General features: G+C 38.0%; 1 protein-coding gene across 1 annotated transcript; it reads left to right on the forward strand.

Moving 5' to 3' along the window:
• Positions 1 to 5925: 5925 nt before the first annotated feature.
• gpr142 (G protein-coupled receptor 142) lies at positions 5926 to 16259 on the forward strand. Its single transcript, XM_044103735.1, has 3 exons — positions 5926 to 6124; positions 13168 to 13322; positions 14331 to 16259. Exons 2-3 carry the CDS (start codon positions 13184 to 13186, stop codon positions 15275 to 15277), a joined length of 1086 nt encoding a protein of 361 aa, XP_043959670.1. The 5' UTR covers positions 5926 to 6124; positions 13168 to 13183; the 3' UTR covers positions 15278 to 16259.
• The last annotated feature ends 408 nt before the right edge of the window (positions 16260 to 16667 follow it).

The raw sequence follows: 16667 nt of genomic DNA on the forward strand, positions 1-16667 counted from the left end.
TATTCTAGGTGTATACGCAAGTCAACAGAGAAGCAAAGAGAAAATAAATCCCTAAGGCTGCACGCAGTTTTTCCACACAGCTGTGAAGATAAATTTGTAAATATACGAAAGACATTTTCACTGCAATTGGTTTGCCAAACATAGCGCAAGCAGTCAAAGTGAGTGTCTGATTGGAGGTAATTTGTTTGTCTGTAATGCTGTTCAGGTTACAGACCAAGTGTCTTGTTGCAGGTTGGCTGCACACAGGGACAGTTCAGAGATGAGGCTATGGCAGACGTCCAGACTCAGGGTGACCTGTGAGACGAGCTCGGCTCCAGCATCACTTCATCTTACTCAGTTGCTTCTTTAAGCTCTGCTCTCTGTTTTTTTTTTCAGTCCTCTCACAGCTGCATCTCTTTCACAGCTTAATGTCGGTAAAGGCTTGATATAAAATTAGCTGCAGACAGACAAAGGGAGGTAATTCTGACGTTATGAATCTTACATCCTTGAACACAAGCTTCTGATGATTAAATATCTAAAATAAATTAGACTCTGATCTTCTGCTGAAAATGGTTTGGCATTAAAGGATTTATTGAACCATCTGTGTTCCATGGATCATGGTTGAATAAGAAGCCATCAATCAGACAAATTAAAAAAATGTAATTACAGAAAAAGCTACATTATATATGGAAAAGCTACATTTACAGCTCCATAATTACCTTATATTTTGCTTCTAAAGAGCCAGACGTTCTGATCCTTTAAAGTGTTTTTTCAATGGCTCTTCTGGCTTTCTAAAGCTCATCAAGTTTTTTCTTCAAACTTGGGTTTCTTTATTCACCTAGATGAAACCAGATATAGACCTAATGGGATTTGCTGTCTTTTAAGCTTTTCTGAGTTATTTGCAGAGATAAATCTTTACGTGTGTTTAAAGCAGACAGAGCAACTGAGAGCTGAGTTTGTGCCTCAGTGGTTTAGACGCAGCGGTGAAACGAAGCGTAGAAGCAGAGATCTGGGACAGAACGTGGAGGAAAAATAGAGCTTAGGATTAATGTTGGGAAAAATAAGACTCAAGGACAGAAAATGATGAAAACCAAAAAAGCACTAGTGAGAATAATGAAGCTAGAATTTGAGTGAGTCCAGCTCGTCTGTCTCTAGGCCAACTGTAAAATATCAGATTCTGCTACTTTAATTAGGACATACACTCTGGAGTCTACTTTATATGCATAAACAATATAGAAAATGATTTTGTTAGCCTAAAAACAGAACCTACACAGCAGTGTTTACAAGACATTCTCCACCCAAATGTATTCATTTGGTCACAAATGAGTAAGACGTTGTTGAAGCGAGGTTAGAGGGAGTCTCTCTCCTCTTTGAGTAATCTAACACTTAGCTTTAACTGAAACAGATTTTCACTGAACTACTGAGAGCTACTGAACTCCTAACATCTGACAAACTTTAAAATGCAGTTTGATTTGCAGAAACTAAATACTACTCAACACTTAATTTTCTGACATCTAGAAAATCTGAATAATTTTGTTTATTCTAACTGCGCAGCAAACAGAAAGGTTTATGTCAGAAAGTGAGAATGTGTAGTTATGAGCTTTTTTTAAATTACATTATACAAAAACAGCCCAAATTATTCAGATTTAAAATGTAAAATTTTTCAGTTAATATTATTTCATAATAGGATTTATAGATATATCCCATTTTTTGCATTTATTATCTGAGAAGGGGTGTGCTGTCAATGCAAATCACTTTTTGTAGATTAAAAACAATAATTCCCATCTTCCTTAAAGCACTTGCCCTAAGGTGAATCTTGGTGGTAGCAGCATTATGCTTTGTTTCTGGCAACACTACTGTTCTCACACATCCACTCTGCTTTTATTTAAAGACGGTGGTCTGCATGAGTGAGGTGTTGAAAAGTAAGATCATTTTCAACACTGACGGAAAATGAACCACCATTAGTCAAACTTTACAAATGCCTTATACAGAGGAAAACCTAGTCTAAGCTGTTGCAATTTTTGATTGTTATTCCTAGCTATAAAAGGAGAGCAACATATATTCCTTTTCCTTCTTCTGATTGGGAAAGATTTGTGTCTGTGCATTATCATCAACTGCAGGCTTCATTGTTGGACTGACCGACCCCTGCTGCAGGGCAAGAGTGTATGTGTATAATACTGTATGTCAGATAAACACACGTTGATATGCGACTGTAGGGCAAGGGTCAGCCATGTTAGCTCAAAGCGAGCTCACATAGAGATCAGGTTTTTAAATGGTTTCTCAGCACACTTTGGATGAATCAGGCGGTCAGATCTGCTTGTTTGACGCTCTGTTTGCTTTGGAGCTCTGCTATCGTCAACAATTTGCAGCCCTGAGACGTGCTTCCTTAAAGGGTTTAGTTAAATTAAGGAGACATTTGTCTTGCTCAGAACAACAACCCACCTCCCAGATCTACTGATGGTGCCGATTTCCTACCATGTAATTGTGTTAGCTTCAAATGCTGCAAAGAATACGTGAGAGAAATTAGAAAGCCGCTGCAGGCTGTCGCTCCTAGAGGACATTACACACCACTGTGTCCCAATTTCAGGGTAAATGACATGTTTTTATGTTTGTGCACGTTGCATTTTAAATATGGATTAATTTACCTCATTTATATACACACATTATGACAGATCTTAAATCCAAATGCATCTGATTTTCATTTGTTGTTGGTATTCATCATTCTGTTTCAAGATTTAACATTTTGGATATCTGATTACTTTTATTATACCCCTATCTGATGTACTGAAATCATTTGTGTGGTATCTGTGACATTTTCATTTACTTTTGCCTCCATATTTTGCCTATTTCTATTTCATTTAATAAATGCTTCAAAGTCAGAAAAGAACTCCAAGCTCAGACTTCATCTGATTTAATGCAGATCCTCACTGAGCATTAAGATTGAATGCCCCAGGAGCTTTAGGTGTTAGGATTCCCGGGTTGTTAGATTGTTTTGTTTGATTTCATTCTAGCTTTGATATTATTTTGTGTTACTTTCTTATGATGGTGAAATCTGTCTTGTTCCTGTTTTGCATTATTTCAATTCTTCTTAGCGTTATGTTGATCTCTTATTGTTATTCTTTGTTACTCTAGTTTTACTAGATTTATTTATTTTTAGTTCAGTTATTCTTTAGTGTTAGAATTATTTATTGTTCCTCTTTGTATTCTTCCTCGACCCTTTGCCACTTTCTCTCTCCCTGTCCTCAGTCTGCCTCCACTCTTGTTCAGCATTCAACCTCCCCAGTATTTAAGCCTCTCACTCTCACTCACTTGTGCTTATTACAAATTGTGCATATTGTGCTTATCACATCATTAAAAGCCTCTATATTTCCATGTTTAGCTCTTCAACTGAAATATTTCTAAAATCTCACCATTCCATTGACAATCAATGTTAGCGACATAATGTGATGTATTTAATGTGTTCCAGGTTTTTGATGAAACATAAACCTGAGCTGAAGGAGCTGTCTCCTGTTTGGTTCCTGTCTCCTGACACAAGACAGGAAACCATGTCCCATCACTTCAGACAGTTAGGAGGGCTGTCTGGATCATCTTAATTCTTTTCTCTGAAAAGTTCAAAGTATCTTTTTCCTCTGACATCTTTGATTCTGCCTTTCTTAAAAAGCTATCAAAATGTGCGCACTGGTGATTTCATAGGAAAACTAAAATAAGATTTTCTAAAGATTATATAAATTTCAATTATGAAGTACAACTGAATTAGGTATTGTCAGAAACATCGATATCAAAATTTTACATCGTTTTTTTCTGATTGTTTAGATTGGATGAAACAATGGTGAGGTTCAACATCCAATAAACCACAATATACCAAAAATATCAGATTACCTATTTATTCCTTCTTTCCTTCTTTCTTTACTCCTTTCTTTCTTTCTCTCTTTCTTTCTTTCCTTCTTTCTTTCTTTTAGTACAATTTTTAGTTCAGATTTTTTTCAGATTGAAAGATTTCACTGATATTTTTGCAGCAAACATAACAGAATCCTTTCTATTATTTTGCCCAAAATAAAACTTTGTGATTGGGATAATGAAATCGATTTGATATAAAGCAGGATGAGAAGGACAGAGGAAAAAGTTGAATTTGTTTGTCTGTTAAAGTTAAATTGATACTGTACAGCATCAAAATAAAAATAAAAACTAATAAAAAGATGACAAAAATCCTAAATAAAACAGCAGCACTGACTGAAAAAAGAGACAACATATTTATTATGTTGTCTCATCTTTTGCTCTGCTCAGAAAGATGAGCCCCCAGCTCTGCTCGTCATCCTGATACATCCAGATGATTTTAATGCTGCCAAATGAATTCAATTACTGTATTGTTCATTTAACATTTATTTTAGCAAACTGACCTTTCTATGTTTGTATGCTAAGCTGCTGGGTTTTTTTTCTAGTCACTAAATGAAGTTTTCTAAAGGTTACCATTTCATTTTGAAGTTTTGGATTTGTGTGGCTCCTGCAACTAATCATTTCTCCCTTGGAAACAAAGCAGATTTACTGACTTATTAAATAAATGACCAAATAAATAAATATGGAGAATGACACTGATGACTCAGCTCAGTCGGATTGGTGATACACAGCTGGTGCAAATAGAAATGGTTACACTGAACTCATCTTCTAGCCTCCCACACACTTGACTGCAGGGAGGAAGATGTGTGGATATGGAGAGGAACTGACCTTGAGAACTGTATGGTAATATTAAAAGTTGTGTGAAATAACCTCCTCTTGAAAATATCAGTTTATATCGAGTGAAATGTAAAGATCCAAAAACAGAATAAGACTGAACTGAGATTTTCTTTCTCCCTCTGACATCAATAATGCAATTATTCAACTTAACTTGACTCTGACATGTAGTTGCCTTACAATTCTGTTGTAACATATAGGTATAAGTCAAAATAGCTTAAAATAAGTCAGCTTGAATAGAAAAGAATGATCTGATATTAGAATAAATAAATAAGAGCAGGAACAGTGTTTTGAAATTAGAGAGAAAAGACATCTACACATATGAATATTTGATGTCAGCTTTAACAATGCTGAAAATAAACAACAAAATATATTTCCTGTAAAATGCAATTAGGTTTACGTGAGGAACAACCAGGACACTCCCATATATATTCTCCCTTTAAAACACGTAGCATTGCACATATCCACCATTTTGAAGGAAGCCTTGTTTATACCTCAGACATTTAATTTGTTCTGCTCCTGACTGTTGATGTTATTAATGGACACTGTGGTAAGATTGACAAAGTTGTTTGAGGCCCTGAGAAAGAATTTTGCAGCAGATTAGAAGTTTATAAGGGTTTTTTTTTTTTAAATAAATAAATTTGCAATTTCAGTACATGGAAGAGATTGATTCAAAACAGCCAACCTGCCCAGGTCTAACTGTCCAAGCAAGTTCACCCACAGACCACAGGATCCAAAAAAAGTCTCCATAAATCCTGAAAAGTCATTTTGCAGTGTAGATAGAAGAAATAAACAAGTTGGAAAATGGCTCATTTGTATTGCTTCTTTTTCTTCTTAAGAATCATGATTAATCAGAATTCAAATAGGGAAAAAAAATAAATGCAATGAGTACCATCTCAAATTACTGCTGGTCAGAATTATACAACACTTTTCTCAGCAGTGTTGTATAATTCAGCTGAATAAGGTTGGTATATAATTTAGAATTTGGCTGCAGAGTTAGTCTGAAAGCTCTGACTTTATTTATTTTGTCGTTTTTCCAGTATGAAAATACTTCAGACTAAATCCCCATTAGATCCATGAGCATGAAAAATGACCACTTTATATCCCCTGTCAGGCTCAGTGTGGTTTCCCTTCATTTTCTCCACTTCATCTGATCCGTTCCCTCCTTCTTCTCACATCAGTCTCCTCCTCCCACCCTCGCTCCTCTTTTGCCTCATTTCTCTCCTCTCCCTCAGTTTAGTTGTTGCAGCGATGTACATGCTGCCTGGACTCCTCTGCTCCTCCTCCTCATCTTCCTTCTTGTCTCCTTACTGGTCATCCAGCAGGGACTCTGAAGGAGCGTTTGGGGGAGAGCGACGCTGAAGTGGACCTACTGTGAACCAGGAGGAGAGAAACACCTTGAAAACTGGATCTGAAGGTAAGATAGCAGATTGGAAACTCAGGCTAATTAATGTTTAAGATATTAATTTTTAAGTGCAATCAGGGCTTTTACACTTAAATGATTTTCTGGAATGGGAGAAATTTTCAAATCATAAGTTTCTCAAGAAAGCAGGTCTGCATTATCTCAGTTTTAAAAGTTGACTTGAAATAGTTTCTTGTTATTTTACCCCGACATTTGTTTTTCTGAAACCCATTTATCATCATATCTGGTGTCAGGAAGTACTTCTGGATTCACTCTTCTTCTGCGCTCCAACCGCAGGTCAGAATTTTGGCATCCAACTCAGTAACTAATCTGCACAGACATTTTTTTCCCACTGTCATCTGTTGGCGGCTCATTTTCTCCGAACTTCTTCTTCTTCTCCCCGTAATACATAAATAAATATTTCACTATCCTCCAAAACACTTGACGACATGAGCCCTGTTGTCATGTAAAACAGCAGCTGCTGTGCAGTTAGGCTGTGAGCACACAATGTCTGAAACTGTTGTTTCAGATGATGAATAATTGAGAGACGTGCAGGCAGAATTTGGTTCGCCATCCTGGGCTCCGAAGCCCCCTGCAGAACCACGTCCTGCAGCCTCCAGCTGCATCTCGAGAATAACTTTTCTGTCAGTAAGGACCATCCCACAGATCCGATGGAGCTCATCTGTTCAAACACTCATCTGCTGAGAGGTGGAAATGATTCTGTTGAGACTTTGAGTTGTTTTATTGCCTGTGCAACACATCTAGCTGCCTGAAGAATGATATAATAAAACACACCTGGAGTGAGAAAGGTCAATCTCTCCTTCCAGTATCCACAGCACTCTCGGGAATGAAGGTTTCAGGAAAACATCTGAGATAAAGGAGATTTTGGCTGGTCTGCAGGATGTCTGCAGGATTATTGATCACCACGAGAGTTTGCAGGTCTTTTGTCTCACGTTTAGCCAGCAGTCTGACGACTTTCTCATTCATGGTGATCATCTTTCTCTTTTCTGGTCCTGAGCTGATCAGGACAAGATCAGGTGTCTTCGCATGCTAAGCATTAGTATAAGTCTTCAAATTAAGCTTCAAATGTAGAGAAAGTATGGTTTTATAAATTCTGCTGGGACACTTGCACACAATGAGATGTAAATATTCCAAAATGTGTTTCTCTGATGAGTGACAGGACTCTTGGATAAACTGATAAAAAGTAAGATTTTAGACAGATCTTTAAGGATTCCAGCTTGTCATATATTTTATGTTACAAATCAAATCAAAATCAACTCAAATCAAATTTTATTTGTATAGCACATTTCACGAGCAAGGCATTTCAAAGTGCTTTGCATCATATCAAACACAGAAACACAATGCAACATAGAATCAACAATCACATTAAGTCAAGTTCCATCAATAAATTTGTAATTGATTACGTTTCAAATACAATCCCAAACAGGTGGGCTTTTAGTCGAGATTTAAAGGAAGTCAGTGTTTCAGCTGTTTTACAGTTTTCTGGAAGTTTGTTCCAAATTTGTGGACCATAGATGGTGAATGCTGCTTCTTCTCGTGTGGTTGTGGGGATGCAGACCAGAACAAAACCGGAAGACCTGAGAGGTCTGGAAGGTTGATACTGCAACAGCAGATCTTTAATGCATTGTGGTGCTAAACCATTCAGTGATTTATAAACTAACAACAGTATTTTAAAGTCTATTCTTTGAACTATAGGGAGCCAGTGTAGGGGCTTTAAAACTGGTGTTATGTGCTCTATCTTCATGGTTTTAGTGAGAACGCGAGCAGCAGCATTCTGGATCAGCTGTAGCTGATTGATTTGTTGGACAGACCTGTGAAGATGCTGTTGCAATAATCAATATGACTGAAGATAAACGCATGGATGAGTTTCTCTAGATCTGGCTGAGACATTAGTCCTTTAATCCTGGAAATGTTCTTCAGGTGATAGAAGGGCAACTTTGTAACTGTCTTTATGTGCCTCTGGACGTTCATGTCAGAGTCCATCACTACTCCCAGGTTTTGGGCCTGATCGCTGGATTTTAGTTGTAATAACTGAAGCTGTGCACTGACTCTAGATCGTTCCTCTTTAGGTCCAAAAATAATAACTTCAGTTTTGTTTTGTTCAGCTGGAGAAAGTTTTGGTACATTCACACATTTATCTGTCCTAAGCATCTGTTCAGTGATTGGATGGGTTCTGAGTCCCCTGGTGACATTGTAATGTAGATGTAAATGACAACTACTAACTCTAAAAACCTTTTCTCATAAATGAAATCTTGTGCAGTCAACATATACTCACCACATTTAGTTACTATTATAATCTAATGTTTCTCTCTAAAAGTGTCATTGTTTCTACTTTGCTGTCTTACCTTCCTGGAATTAGCTGAGCAATTATTACCTTTTTCCCTCTCTACAGGTTATCCACTTAGCTCCGTCTTTCTCACTTTCACCCTGTCTCACTTCAGTATAAGACCCCTGATGGGGCTATTCCTGTCTCTAACTATATGTATTTTACTCTTCATGGTATAGCTTTTACCACTTAACCACACATGTTTAGCTGTAGGTGTCTAGTAAATGAAGCTACTACAGGACCTTCTGCTGCAATTAACACTTTAAGTTTTCTTATAATAGAAAATACTCCTCGACCAGTCAGTTACTGCAGATGGCTTCTCACACAGAGTCTGGTACTACTGGAGAATTGCTACAAGCTGATGACGCCATGCAATCAACTCTCCACTGTTGTTACATGCTTATTAAGGAGGAGGGATAGCTGTAGAGTCAGTGACTAGACGCAATAAACTTGGATTCCTTAGAAAAAAAAATTAACAACTGCCAGAGTAAAAGAGCCTCACTGCACTTTATATCTAAAATCAAACTGGGATTTATATAATTGGTCTTGACTCTGTCTATATTATTGGATTGAATTGACCTGAAACAGAAATTGCAAGAGACATTTGAGGGTTCTGTATCATTTTTCTTCCACTTCCCAATTACAATTAGTAGTCTGGGGTTGCAATGTAACAAAATGTGGAGAAATGTAAACAGCACAAATTTGTTTGCCAAGCAGTGTATAAAATTATTTTTTTTTTAAATAGGACGGAAATTTAGTCAACTTCTGCGGCAGACATGCTGTAAAATATCATTTGACCCATTTTGGTTATTTAAAAAAATAAAAACTTAAATGACTTTGTTCTTACTGTTGAGATAGCAGGCAGAAAGATTACTATTTTAAATGTGAGTAAAAAAATCTGGGATGTCATGCAGGAGTGCAGATGTCACATGCTGTTTGTAAGACTGTGGCACCTTCTGTCACACAATGCAGGGATGATGTATCCCTGCAAACACACACTGCATCTCCTGCGGGAGTCGTGTGTGCCTATTAATACTGAACAGGATATTTTATCTCATCCTATCAGATAAGGAAAATGAAATGGGAGAAGGTTTTTATCGATAAACAAACTCCCTAAAAAAGCAAGAAACTGGAATGAGCCTAAGCTCTTGTTTCCTCCAAAAGTTCAGGGATATGGCAGCTATTTATGGTCCCGGATTGAAGTCTCTGTGAGAGTTCAGTCTTGACAAAACAGTAACCGAAAGTCATGTTCTGGAGCTTTGGTCAGATGAATGTTATGTAAATGTCTTAGTGTGTCTTTGTCCCTTCCTCCTGATCTTGCAGATGTTCCTCTGTCACTCTCTTAAAGCCATATAGACATTATTTCTGCATGACAAAAAAGCTTGAAAGAAACCAGTCCTCATTTTAATATTTTTTTTCCTTTAAATAACATAGTAAGATCACAATACAATAATGATTTTATTTTATAACGTGAATCAGTGCTGATGAGCTGACAGGCTTCATATTTCTTCATTCTATCTTCATCTTTCACGTTTGTTTTAAGGTTGCAGACAGTAACTGGCTAAATCTAACATTCACAAATGTCCAAATTCATTCTGAATAGAGTCCATTAAAATCTTGTGATGCAAAACATTGCACATTTTAAAACTCCACTGTATCTCTCATCTCAATAACGTCCATCTCCAAAAGCCCATTTGCCAGTTGCCATTACCATGTGATTTCATCTGGAGGAGTATGTCATAGTGCCAAAAGTACTGAGGCCTTCACACTGCCTCAGTAGTGTGAAGGCAGTGTGAAGGCCTTCACACAAATTTTTGATAAATTTGATCAAATTTATCATATGACCTGTGATAAATTTGATAAAATTTATCAAAAATGTGATAAAATTTTTGATTAAAAAAAAAAATTATTAAAGCTACAATAGATTTAAATCTTCCAGGAAGTCTTTTTTCTATGGTTTAGGAACCTGTTAACTAGAATTTTTGAACATCCTTCCGAAATGCATTTGTGAGCTCAGACAATGATGTTGGCCAATGAGACCCGCCTCAGTTTCTACTGTAATTCATCCAAAATATGTTCTATAACTTTGATGTCAGGAATCTGTACGCTTAAGTCAAGTTCTTCCACACCATGCTTTCTTATTTGTGCCTTTATGGCTGTTGCTTTGTGTACTGGTGAATGAGTGCATTGACTGACACTGTTCATATGTGGGTAACCTTGCAACCTTTCCCTCAAAGGGTTGGTTGGGGCTGAAAGGTTGCACCACACAAGAAACTTTCCTCCACCAAGCTGTACACATATTGCAAAAAAAAAAAGAAGCACATTTCACAAAACCTCAAAGTCAAATGTAAATACCAAAGCTTTATCAAATTACTCATATAATAATGATCCATGAGTATTCAGTGCCACACAGATGATGAGTAGATAAGTGGACAAAGTGAACACTGAACACACTGAGTTTTAACTTAGTGTGTTAAATCTAACACACTAAGTTTTAGCTTAGTGTGTGTAATTACCCTTTTAAAGGTAATTAAAAGGGTTTATAATTACCTGTTTTAATTAGCAGAATTTGATAAAACTTTGAAATCCCCCTTCTGAGCTGGCAGATGGAAAAACCTTTCACACTGACAATAAAATGAGATACAAAGAATAAACATCTTTCAGTTAGTAAGTCTTTCTGCACATATTTGAAGCTTTGGGATGATGCAGTCAGAAAAAGATGAGTTAGATGCAGAAAATTATAACAAAATCATTCCTGTTTCGTGTGAAATCTTAAAGCTAACTGGAACTCTATCAAGGCTTAGCAAAATGATTTTAGTTTTAAAATGTCTCATATTGAGTTTTGGAATTCATTGAAGGTATTTGCAATGAAACAGTTATGAAACCTTAGGTTTTGAGGAAATATTGAGCATCAGCGAGCAACTGTGACAGGGAGCATTTTGGAGCTGAAAAGCCAGCAGGCAAATGTGGATCGATTAAGGACCAATGGTTCTACTGTAGAATGCCTGCAGATCACGAGGAACTCATTTCAGAAGGACATGAAGCTGTCCTATTCCTGCTGACCTGTTCTCTTTATATACCATAAATAACATTAATCTTCATAACTGCAGTTTGGTTCATGGCTGGTGCTGCTGGTGCTAAGATGAAATAAAGCAGCCATCCACAAAGCAATTCAATGCCTCTTGGTGTTATCAAATTACCTCTACAAGCACTAAAAGTGCCAGTCATCAGGTGTTTGTGCAGGGCTTTGGCACATAAACAACCTTTACGATGGCATTAATTAAATACGACAAACTGCTTGTAGTGGTGATTGCCCTGGTTGTATCGGGGAAGCTTGCATGGATGTGTTGACTTTAAAGTGCTGTTTATACTTGCTGTGTATCCGCACATGGCTGAGAGATAATACAGTCCAAATTTGGTGACATGGATGAATGAAGAAAATTAGGAGAGCACGTCCTGGATTGGCTGATGAAGAAAGCGTGAACAACTCTCAGGTGAAAAGGTCAAACTGGCAAGACAGCAGTATATATCGAGAAACAGGAGGTTAATAGGGTCAATGAGTCGGCCCCATCTGTTGTTGTGAACCTGCAGTTTAATTGAATGAGTGCATTGACTGACACTGTTTATATGTGAGACTGTTTGGCTGTGCAAACAATGTTTCTCTGAGATCTTCCAGAAATCTCATCAGCACAAAATAGTATTTCATGCACAATTTTTGTTATTTTCTAAGTGAAAGACAAGACAGGCACATGAGAGAATACTTCCACTGTAATGTTTGCACTTTTTACAGCTAAGACCGAAATTATTCATGCTCCTGGCAGATGTAGAATTCTAATTATTGCTAATATTTGTTAAAGGTTGCATGTTGCATATATGTGTGTGTGTGTGTTCGTGCAAGGTTGTTTGTCTTGTGTGTTTCTGTGTTGTCATGTGTTAGACTGGTGACTTATCCTCTAAAGAAAGTCAGCATCTCAAAGTGTCTAAGTGAAAGCACTAATTTACGTTTTAAATGTAAATTAGTGCTTTCACTAATTTACAGCTCCCCAGTTCTTGAATTAATCAGCCAGTCTCGACGGGTGAATATCTTCTTTTTTATTTCCTTTATGCAGGTGATTCAGATCCAACGTGATCACCACAGTCTTCAATTATCACAAGCATCACAGTCACCTGGTCACCACAGTCACCACAGTCACCGTGAAAACTAAAACATATACAAATATTAGAATACAAACATAAACATATAATACAAACAACAAAACAAAACGTACCTCGCTGCTTTCACTGGGGAACACTAAGTGTAGATTCCTTCATGCCAAACAATTTGACCATTCAAGTCCTTCATTGACAGAATGATTGGACCAGCTTCATAAGGCCTGCCCTCATTGATTACGGCAGCCCGTGAGGTACATACAAAACCCCCAAACATTACAAAGTGTAAATACCATCAAAACAGACAAACATCCATAAACAATCTGCAATAAATTTTAATATAAAAATAATTCACTTTAAATAATGTACAATAAATAGTTTACAAGATATAATTATTTGGACAATTTATTTTAAATAGTTCACTATCTGTTACAATTCCAATAGATCCAGTTACAAAAACTTCTAAGAGAACCTATAATCTATACTTCTATTTTATGCTGGTTTTTTAAACACTAGAAGAAATTCTTTTTTTGACTTGTATTTTTTTTGTTTTGTTTTTCAGAAGAAGCACAAAGGCCATGATCGACTGGCCTAATGTGACAGCGTCCAGCTACGAGGAGCTGGACCTAAAACCTGAGGAGCCGCAGAGATCCAAATGTGTCCTTGGCTTCATTCCGGTCATTTACTACAGTGTTCTGCTTTGTGTGGGAGTACCAGGTATATGTTTCTCTAATTAACAGTTCTTATGTAAATTAAAGGCATAACTAGAGAATGAATAGGAATGTGAATTAGTGGCACATTACTGGTGCTAATGGGTCAAATAGTTAATATACTGGTCATATGACCTGTGCTGTTGGTTCTTCCAACATAAGAGCCAACAGCATATTTGTGATTGTAGCCAAATATATAAATCAATTAATAAAGCCAACCATTGTTAGATTTTTTTTCCCACATCGCTTATACCAGCCCATGGTATATACTATAAGCATATGACAGATGTGCTTTAGTCATTGCTTCTTCCTATATACATATTTTTTTGGTATCAATCTGAAGGAGATTTGCAGTAATCCTAAAAACAGGCAGAGGTATCAGTGACCACTGAGTTCACTTTACTAATTGTTCTCATAGGTAACTAAATCTATAGTCAAGGAAAGGGTTTGACTTTGAGCCAACGAGAGGAAAAGTCCCTCTTTTGAGAATGAGAAATAAAGCTGAAAAATAAAGCTGAATATAGCAGAAATCCACAAATACTTGAAGCTTCCCTAAAAACAACTAGAGCTGCCTATTTTAATAGGTAAAACACCAAAATACTTTGGTATACGTTAATATGCATAGTGGAAGCCATCTGCCACAGAAGCTAATATCCACAGACCTCTTTTCGCCAGCCTTGTGTCAAGTAGTTGCACTAAGATATTTCACTATGCTGCATTTTCATATATATATATATCAGATACTCTCTACAAGAAATCCACAAACAAGCATATTTCCAGAGAATAATATGGAGTTTTGTTCCACGAAATCCACAAATAGGTGATATTAAATTAAATGCAAACATACCAGTAATTTTTTTACAATGAACTGAAACAATGCAAAAGGAGTATTTCTTTTGAAAAGAAACTTGACTAAAACATGTGAGACACCAGGCCAAGAGGGCCATAGTTGGGCACTCTTGCCCTGTGACTGAAATAATGACATTCCTGCTTCTGTCTTTGTTTGATGTTTCAGTAAACATCCTCACAGCAGTGGCCCTGTGCAGACTGGCATGCCGCACCAAGAAACCTCTGTACTACTACCTTTTAGCAGTGACAGGCTCAGATATTCTTTCCCAGCTCTTCATCATCTTTGTTGGATTCCTGCTAGAGACGGCTGTTTTTCACCGCGATGTCCCTACTGTCCTGCTGCACGTGGTCAGTGCTGCAGAGTTTGCTGCTAACCACGCCTCCATCTGGTCCACCATACCCCTCACTGTGGACCGTTATGTGGCGCTGTGCCACCCCTTGCTCCACCGACAGATCAGCTACCCGGCACGGGCCAGGAAGATCATTGCAGCGGTGCTGGTGTTGTCGCTCACGTCGGGCATACCTTTCTTCTGGTGGTCAGACATGTGGAGAGACAGCCACCCTCCCACAGTGCTGGACGCAGTCCTTATATGGACACATGTTACCATCATCTACTTCCTGCCATGTAGCATCTTTTTGGTGCTGAACTCTTTAATAATCCGCAAGCTGAGGATAAGGCAGAGGCAGCAGCCCTGCCAAGAGGAGCGTGGGCCTCCACGCCGTCTAGGAAAAACCACGGCCTTGCTGCTGGCGCTCACCTCTGTGTTCTCAGTTCTCTGGGCTCCTCGGACTGTTGTAGTCATCTACCACCTGTATGTTTCCTCTGTTCACCAGGATTGGCATGTCCACTTGGCCTACGACCTATCCAATATGCTGGCCATGCTCAACACAGCTGTCAATTTTTTCCTTTATTGCTTCGTTAGCAGACCTTTCCGCAGCGTCGTGCGGGACATCGTGCAGCTCAGAGGAGGGCCACTGCACCCTCGCCGGCCTCTACCCCAGCAACAGGCCCCCAACAATGCCTCCAACTCATCTCTCTACAGTGGGAACAACAAGCGCTCGCAACGAGACTCCACGCCCTTGTCACCTCGTAGAAACAGAAAGCCCTGGTGACCTGGTGTTTCCCCCCATTAATCCAAAACACCCGTCGTCCCACGGTCCCGGTGCACATCAAACCCCAGGGACCAGCACTGAGTTCCAGCCACGACTGTGGACAGTTGCCAGTCAGCCCTGGAGCTCTCTCACAGGGCTTCAAACGATCTGAACTTTCATGGTTTTTTGTCTTCTCTGACATGGAGTTGTTTGTTTTAGTAAATCAAGCAAAATGGCTGTTTATTTATCTTTGCAACAAAGAATTTGACTAAATTAAAGTGGATGTTTTTTTTCTTTTCCATATTTGGTAGAAATTTTACATGTTTTTCAATCTGCTAGTCGTCGAGGGTAAGAAAATAATAGAATAAATCACATGCTTGCCGCTAAATGTAAAAAATGAGTCTGCTGTGTCGCTACAGTTGTTACGTAAGTCTAGGAAATGATAAAAAGGAGTTTGAAATGTGACCGGTTCATTTGTAAGCAGTTTGTTATAAACCACAGATTTTAAGCCAGTCGAGCAAAGAAACTGTACCCCACAGCACACTCTCAGGAACAAAATCTGCTTCTGTTTGAATTACGAGTAGATTTTCTGTGAAATGAAATGAGAAGCTGCACACAAGGTAGGAGTGAAGACTTGCTCTGTAAACAAGTCCTCAATCTGTGGTGACACCAACCAACATGACTTCAGCTCTGCCGAAGCAAACTACAGATCGGCCGTGGATGTGTGCACAACCCTAACACAGAAAACACGGTACAGCTTTTCATGCATGCATGATCATGTGCACGCATAGCCAGCTAGTACATTTCCATTTTCACCAAAGCACTGAATCAGTGAAGCCTCATGAAAGCTGCATCAGTTATAACTGTATCTAAACATACTACCTGAAACTGTACAAGTTATGGTTTAATGCCACACCTGATTTTTCAAGTGGCTTATTGTGTATAATATGTTTTTTTTATTATTCATGCAGTACAAAAGTAAGTGTTGGATGTTTTGTTTTTTTTCTGCAAGTCATTTTACATTAAATTTTTACTTTTAAATGAACTGAAAACGTTTTTTGTTGCCTTCTTGAATGATAAACTGATGTTGCAGTTCGCAGCATTATACATTTCCTTACCATACAAATAAAACCAGTACCCAAGCAGACTTTATTTTTCTTTTAATATTGTAATCATTCGAGTGGCCTTTATTGACAGTTACCAGACAGAAATGGACAGACATGGAGGAGGGAGGAAGATGCGCATCAAACATCACCAGGTCGGCAGTTGAACCCAAGATGGCCGCTTTGAGGACTGTAGCATTGCACCACTCAGTGCCCCCCAATTAGACATTTTTGAGGTTTTGATATTGACATAAAACCACTTCTTTAATACTGAGAAGATTGTGGATTGTTTTGTATGTTTGGTTAGA

The sequence above is a fragment of the Gambusia affinis genome, linkage group LG20 (assembly GCF_019740435.1).
Source record: "Gambusia affinis linkage group LG20, SWU_Gaff_1.0, whole genome shotgun sequence".
Classification (NCBI taxonomy): domain Eukaryota; kingdom Metazoa; phylum Chordata; class Actinopteri; order Cyprinodontiformes; family Poeciliidae; genus Gambusia; species Gambusia affinis.

What these genes read in the sequence shown, in the direction of transcription:
- gpr142 (XM_044103735.1), top strand. Translation starts at nt 13,184, where the DNA reads ATGATCGACTGGCCTAATGTGACAGCGTCCAGCTACGAGGAGCTGGAC. An exon ending in GCTTTGTGTGGGAGTACCAG is followed by an intron (nt 13,323 to 14,330) that starts GTATATGTTTCT and finishes TTGATGTTTCAG; the next exon opens with TAAACATCCTCACAGCAGTG.